The sequence below is a fragment of the Trifolium pratense genome, linkage group LG2 (genome assembly GCF_020283565.1).
Source record: "Trifolium pratense cultivar HEN17-A07 linkage group LG2, ARS_RC_1.1, whole genome shotgun sequence".
In the NCBI taxonomy this organism is placed as follows: domain Eukaryota; kingdom Viridiplantae; phylum Streptophyta; class Magnoliopsida; order Fabales; family Fabaceae; genus Trifolium; species Trifolium pratense.
The window spans coordinates 30271622-30279424 of NC_060060.1; the positions used below are offsets into that span (position 1 = coordinate 30271622).

The 7803-nt window shown below is 31.1% G+C and overlaps 1 protein-coding gene across 1 annotated transcript; it reads right to left on the reverse strand.

Annotated features, from left to right (window-relative positions):
* Positions 1–1983: 1983 nt before the first annotated feature.
* On the reverse strand, positions 1984–6627 carry LOC123909552 (zinc transport protein ZntB-like). The gene is made up of 5 exons (XM_045960415.1): positions 6308–6627; positions 5152–6190; positions 3485–3564; positions 2709–2973; positions 1984–2617 (listed from the first exon to the last, which is right to left on the reverse strand). Exons 2-5 carry the CDS (start codon positions 5933–5935, stop codon positions 2349–2351), a joined length of 1398 nt encoding a protein of 465 aa, XP_045816371.1. The 5' UTR covers positions 5936–6190; positions 6308–6627; the 3' UTR covers positions 1984–2348.
* Between the last annotated feature and the right edge of the window lie 1176 nt (positions 6628–7803).

A 7803-nucleotide genomic window follows, 5' to 3' on the forward strand; every position in this document is an offset into this window, starting at 1 on the left:
AAAATGTGGTGTCAAACTAATTAATGTGATGATCCGCCGACTCTCTCATGACCCGGCACAATCTATAAACTAGTCATATCAAACAATTGTTCACATAGGAGTATTTCATTAAGGCCCTCCATGCGATAAAACTTGTATAAGAATAGAAACTAAGCCAACATTGATAAAATAGCCGAAAACAAGCAAACACCAGACACTGAGAAGGAAAAACATAGAAGAGTTAAGAGATGTTACCGAACGATAGGCAGAGATGGAAGCAGAGGCAACATCTCGGCAGCGGAAAGAGCGGAGAAAGGTGGTGGCAGCAGCCATTGGGCAGAAGAGAATGTATATTGGCAGCAGAGGGGTTTTGTATACTTTCAGGGTTTAGTTTTAACTTTTTAGACAAGTTAAAAAATAGAAAGGGGTTTATATTTATATCTCACATCAACAAAAATAAATTAAGTTACTATTTTTTAGGGGTGTATTGAATTAAGATTTCAAAAGACTATTTTGACAAAAAAAAAATCTTGAGGATTTTAAAAGACTTTGTGAGATTTTATTGATTTTGTAAGACTTTTTACAATCAAAATTTTAACGCAAGAAATTGTGAGATTTATAACACAGACTCTTGAGATTTCTAGATACTTTATAAATTTTTAAGATTTGAATGACTCAATAAATTTGATACAAATTTATTCTAAATAATGAATCAATCAATAATTAATAATCAATGAAAATAAATCATTTCTTAAAAAAATCAATGAATCAAACAAAATAAAGGGAAAAAAAAAACTATGAATCATAAAAGAAAAAAAACAACAACGATGAAGAAATTGCAATTCTTAAGATAAAATCAACTAATCAATATACTATGAAAAAAGAAAAATAAACGAAGACTTTTCTTTTTAGAGAAATTTGTATTGAATTATTGTTTTGGTTGCTAGCAAATTATGTTATAGAAATTTTCCTGTGGCATAGATTGAAACGAAACACATATAGTTTGCTTTTGTATGGATGTATATGATAGTCATTCAAGAAGAAGATGGTGTAAAAGAAAGAACGTGAACTCCAATCTTACTGACAGAAAAAAAAAAAAAAAAAAAAAAAAAGTCTATAGAAGAAAAGAAAAGTCTTGAGGATTTGAGTGAGATTGTTGGATGACAAAAGTATTTATATTTTCAACCAAAAAGTCTCTCAAAATCCATTTTACAAAAGAATCCATCAAAACCGGTATATTTTTGAATACCTAGAGACATTTTTAAAGTCACAAGGAATTTCAATTGAATACCTACTGATTTTGTTGCATTAAAAAAAATCTTAATTGTCTTAATTGAATACCACAAGATTTGTTTATATTTTATAAAAGTCTTGATTGAATACCACAAAATATTGTTTCCACAAAAAAATCTTTTAAAATCCTTTAAAATCTTAATCCAATGCACCGCCTTTAATACAAAAATTTAATGAACGAACTACAGTGTAATTTTAAAATTAGGGACCAATTTTATGAGTGAGTGAAAACTTGAGGATTAAAATTGTAATTAAGTCTTATATTCCAAGTAAAATAAATTTTGTCAAAAATATAAATAAATAAAAAAGATTTTTGTTTTGTGACTTATTGGTTGAGCTGACAAAATGGTTCAACTCACCCTACCTCCTCGTAATTAACCCTTCTAAAGAGGAACGGATTGCCCCGTTAATTTTTAAAATAAAAATATTAATTAAAAATATTCACAAAAATATTTATTATTTAAAAATATACAATGTTTCAATTTTCAAGCCACCATTAATTATAAAAAAAAAAAACTTAGCATTTTTGTAATTAACTAGCTAAGTAGCACACTGTTTCAATTTTCAAGCCACCATTAACTCTACTTTTCAATAGATGTCATAATTTGAAGCAACTGGATATCATACTTTTCAATATGATATCTATTGAAAATAGAGTTAATTGCATCTTAGTTTCATAATTTTGTTAACACTAAAGTTCAAGGATTAATCTTTTGAAAAGAGCAGGAAAATTGTAATCATATTCATTTCTTAACCATGTAAAGAAAAATACACTGTACAAGTTTATGTGCTCACACACCCTGTCTCCCAAGAAGGGGGGGGAAATGAAAGAATAAGCAAAAATCTTTTGCTTGATCACAATCTCTCATTTCATCAGCCAGAAAATATGTGCTTCATGAGGATTCCATTTGTGCTTCTTGTGATTCTTTTATTGACAACTAAATGTCAGTTTTACAAGTTTCTTCTGTGTGAGCCATTGAAGAAAACCATCTGATAAGATAGTTTTTGCTTGTGAGTGAGTGTTACATTCTTATAAACAGAAGAAGTGAGTAAATGAAACCGACACTCTAACACCATTAAATCCGAAGGTAACCCCCTCTCGCCGCATCATCTATTCTTAACGGTTTCCTGAGCAACGACTTCTTGTTCAGTGACCAGCTTTTTCCAAGAGTTCTCTTTTCTCGCCAACCAGTAACTATCCGTCTATAAAGAGCTGGGAAAAGGAAACAGAGTAGTACAAAAACAAGCATAGCGACACAGAGTAACATAACATTGCGAAAACCATCCTTTATCTCTGGTGAATTTTGACCTGTCCATGGAACTCCTCCAACATTCATGCCAAACACTGCAATCAGAGTCCAAAAATCAAAACCATAAAGCTTTGCAATGCCTATAGATGTGAATTATAAAAGATCGCAAATAAGCAGATTTCTAACCTCCTGTTATGATGGACAAAGGGAGGAATATTATTGAAAGGAATGAAAGATAATACAGTTTACGGTTTATTTGCTCCGACTGCCAACTGTCAAGACTAGCCTGTATTGCTGTGACACGATTAACTATAAACCCTACATTCTCCTTTAGCCTCCTCAACCTTCCAATTAGTTCTTCAAGGGAGTTAATGTCTTCGCTCGCAAACCATCTTTTCGAAGAGGATTTTTCTTTGACACGAAGATACACTTGTTCTCCATGGGCAATCACCTGAATTAAAAATTTAGGATTAAGGTAATGCAAGACGAAAAGGAAGCTCGGTCCATACAATCTAATTTGATAAATACCAGAACAAAAATAATGGAAACAGCAACACCATCATTGTTCATTTTTCCATCTAACAATACAAAGAACCACTTTTCAGTGGCAGTTTTATGTATAACCTCACTAAACTGTCAGAACGGTGACAAAAGGAACTCATGCATGCATAACAAAACGCATAAATATCCTTTTATATACCCTCTCTCCCAGATTAATATTTTATGAATCCAAAATATACTGTTATTGAATCTTGATGACAATGATTATAATATGATGACGGGGATGGGACCCACAAGGCGTCAGTCCTTATGCTTGATTGCAAAACTATAACATCTCTCTTCATGATTCATTGAAATAATGACTAATCCTTCTAGAAGCTTTCAGTTTATCCTCTCAACTCTCGGGGTTTATTTATAAAAATAAATCAAAATGAATGTATACAATGAGTGAAGTATATCACCTGCAGGAGCCGCTGCAAATTAATATGTAATTTAGGGAATCTTCTATCATCTAGCATTTGTTTCTTCAAATCATAACCACCTACAATAAAGCAAATTGTGTTTCCTTAATTCCATTCTTCAAATATTGTACATCAAGGATGTAATTTAGAAGCAACTTGAACCAAATGTTCAAATATTGTGTTGGAAAAAGAAATTTCAGATTTTACATATGAGAAATTATTCCTTGACATCAAAATTTTGATGTCAAATATAATCCTCCGGTTTTTGGATGTATTTTTGACGTGTGTAAGTTGTAGAAGATAAAAGACACGACAAAGATATAGATATAAATACATACAGTGTCTGTATTTTGATGGTCCAATAACACAACCGAATCGACTGATGCATAAAACCCACCCAGATAAACAAAAAAGCTTGCTATTAAATGCCATGTAAACATTCAAATTATCTTATACATACACTAGCCATACCAGGAATTTTTCCCCTTGTTTTGGCTTTTGGTGCCATGTGGACATTCTAATTATTTTATAAACTAGCCATACTAGGAGTTCTTCCCCTAGTTTTGGCTTTTAGCCAGGGAAGATGGTGTAAATAGTTAACAATAACAATTATATATCCATCCAAACAGTCTTTCTGTAAAATATTATGCTCTATAAGCCATTCCTCGTCGCATTAGTGGTAAGAACATTTAAAGGCGCAAATGTTTTACCACCGCCCTGCACACATCCGAGGACCCCAAAAACTACAGAAAGACAAAAGGCAATACAAGGATGCAAGCTCAAGGCTATATTTTGGACAAAAGGTTCTGTCAATTTTCAGCAAAAGTCAAAATCAAAATACATTATCATGAAATCCATTATGTTTATATTAGCATGGATAAGTACAGGTTTTTCATGAAATCCATTATCATACAGTCATTATCTATTATGTCTAAATATTAAGATGTGGAAAAAGGAAATAAGTCCTACAGACTTTACTTGAAATTAGAGGAACCGCTGTTCTCATTGCAAAAATATTTTTTTCATCTGAAATAAATGCTTTCATTACCAATCTCTTAAATTTCACTAATCTGCCCTTATTTTACATTTTAACATAACATAGTAAATAACAACTTCCAATATTTAGACATATTTTAAATATAAAGATAAAAACTTCCAATGACATCAATATTTTAAATAACAATAGTTTTCCGTATACGTTGAAATTAGATTTTGCATCTAAACTGTTGTGTAAGCATGCGAGGACTTCTGTGTAAGAAAATAACTAAAAACTCATTTTAATTGAGAGAAGCTCCTAAAAGCCGGAAGCTAATCTAAACAGGGTCTTGGTACTAGTTATTACATTCAATCAAGCAAAGTAATTATCACAAATTTCAAATGCCATCCGTCTGACAATTTCAATACTCCTACAGCCGAAAGAAAACAAAACGCGTCTAAATTCACATTACAATTCCTTTTAAGTCAGGTAATAGAAACTAAGCTAAACTTCCAGCAATTAAGAACAGCTTGAATTTGTAAGATTTGAAGCATGAAGAGAATAAAAGCTGAGAATGATTATATCCTAGAAGCCATTTAACTAGGAATGGTACAAGCATATAAAATGTTAATGTCATTATTAGAGAATAGGAATGCTTGGGAGGGTTGAAAGAGCGTATAATGGGAATTACCTTTATCCAGATCAAGCTCCACAGAGTCCAACTCCATCTCAAGCTTTGTCACAAGATCTTGAAGCTGATCTACATGTGTGTCAATTATATGAACAACAAGTTCTGAGACAGATCTAGGAACAGGATTGTCAGCTTCCTCAGAATGATTCATAGTCAATAAGAATTCAAGAACATGCTCCTTAATCACTGTCCCACTTCCTTCTTTCTGCTGACCACTAAATCGAGAGGAGCTTTCAACTCTAGGAATTTCTGAAAGTAATGATTCACCCATGCGTGAGAAACCTAGCCGAGGAACACGTCCCAATGACACGGTAATCACCGAATTCTCTGTAACTCTAGCAGCAAGTCTAAATGTAAAATCACTAGAAGGAGGGCCAGGCGAATTAACCCGAAACACAAGTGCACCATCAACATGTGCACAAAAGGGTCCATTGCTAACAAGTGAAAGAATATCTTGGAGTTTCAAAGGCGGACATAAAACATCAATCAAATCCTGTGCAGATTGCGCCAACTTTTGATTCCCTTTTGGAAGTTCCACATGGTACCAAGAAAACTCATTCGCTCGTCCTTCCACCACATCCAATTCCTTTTCTTCTTTTTGATAAAGGTCAGCCAGATCCCATTCCTTATTATAAAAATTCCCCAAACCATCAAATATATAAGCTCTCTTCTTCACCAAACCAAAAGGATGAGAAGGATAATATCTATGCTCATCCACAGGACTTCCAATATCCATTTCCTCAGCTCCCCCATTCTCCATTACTCTATGCCTAGCTAGTTCCATAACTTCCACAAACTACCCCCAAAACAAATCTTCTAACACTAATTACACAAAATATTATAAAACAAACAACTTGATCCAGAAACTCCAACTTCAATATTCAAATCCCCAATCTCACATGCATTATAATCTCAATTTATGAAATTGATCCAAAATAACTAAAAGTAATGAAAACCCAGAAAGGTAATCAAATGACCCAATACACAACTTGACAAAAATCTTGTAAAAAACCTCACTTTACACAAAATGAATCAAACCCTGAATCAAAATTGCAATAAATTCTTCTTAGCCCAGAGTAAATTAACAGTATAATCATAAAATTAAACATTAATTTTACTCAATTTAAAAAAATAAAATAAAATGGAAATGCATTACCTTGTTGAATTGAATTACTTAGAAATTGAATCTGGATAGAGCAAAACGTGACAAAATCAAAGGGAAGAGAAAGAGAAAGAGAATATATTGAAAATGAAGTAGTTTGTGAGGTTGGTTCTACGAAACTTCCAATTGGGATTTAAATATCTAATAAAACCTAAAATTTCAATCTATCTATCTATCTATTTTCGCTAAGATACAGCAACTCTGAGTTATAAATTTGTTGTCTTTAAACTGAAAATTGTTGCCGGAAATTTAGTGCATTTATTCAAACTTAAAACTATAATTAATTAAACGCGTTAAATTGTTAATATTTTGCCATATATGTAAAAACTTTAGATTGCTTTATATAAAAAAAAACATCATAAAAATCTATCCAAAAAAAGAAAAAAATTCTTAGATTTACATTTTTTTGGTCAAAAAAATCTTAAATTTACATTTTTATTATCTTCAAAAATGGTTATTTTTCTTTTAAAAGTTAGTTTTTTTATGAACAATTAGTATAATGAACTTCTATTTTCATTTTAGAGAATGGTTATATTGACTCCAAGAGTAATTTTAAAAAGTTACTCCACATCCCCATCTTTGATTTTGTTTAAATCTAATGGACTAAAATTAATTCTCATTAATAATGATAGACTTCATATTCCCCAATTATTTCACATCACATTTATGATTTTTTTTTTTGTTGACAGTTTTATAGTTTCCCTTTTTTGGTTACATATTTATAGTTTCCCTTTATTATACTCAATATTCATTCTTTTCTTAATCATATTTTTTATACCACAATTAATAATTGTTAAAATAAGAAAAGAATAAGCAATATCTACATATTCTTTCGAATCTCATCTGCATTGTGCAAGAATGATTTCTTAACCATGAAAACAAAAAGAATGTATTAAGTGACAATATTACATCTCTCTATAAATAACAAGTTGAATTTGTTGATTTTTTTAATAGATTGAATTTGTTGATGATTTTATATACGGACATGTAAACATTATCAAGAATGTCAAGTGCGATTCATTAAGATTAATTGCAATCTTATATATGCTAAACCTAACCCTAAAGAAGAATATGTCAAGAACCTTTCTCTTCTACTTCCTGACGATTTTGAGGGAACCTTTCTCTTCTACTTCCTGACAAAAATAAAAGTTACCAATTTTACATTTATATTTTTAAAACTATATAATAATGGAGGAAATGAAAATAATTGGAAATGGAAAGAATCCTAACTGGAAAATAATGGCATGAATTGAAAACCACATAAATAGAGTATATAGAGAATGAATTAGAAATTAGAAATGACTAGTATCACAATTTCAGCTGTCAAAAAAACTAGCATTCACATTTTCACACGGGTAAAAATGCGACGAAAAGAATTAACATTTTAATATTTTAAATTAACTAGACCCTTACCCGTGTGCGATGCACAGGTTAGTTATTGTTTATAATATAACGTCAACTAAAAAATCTAAATAATTGAAGGAGGAATA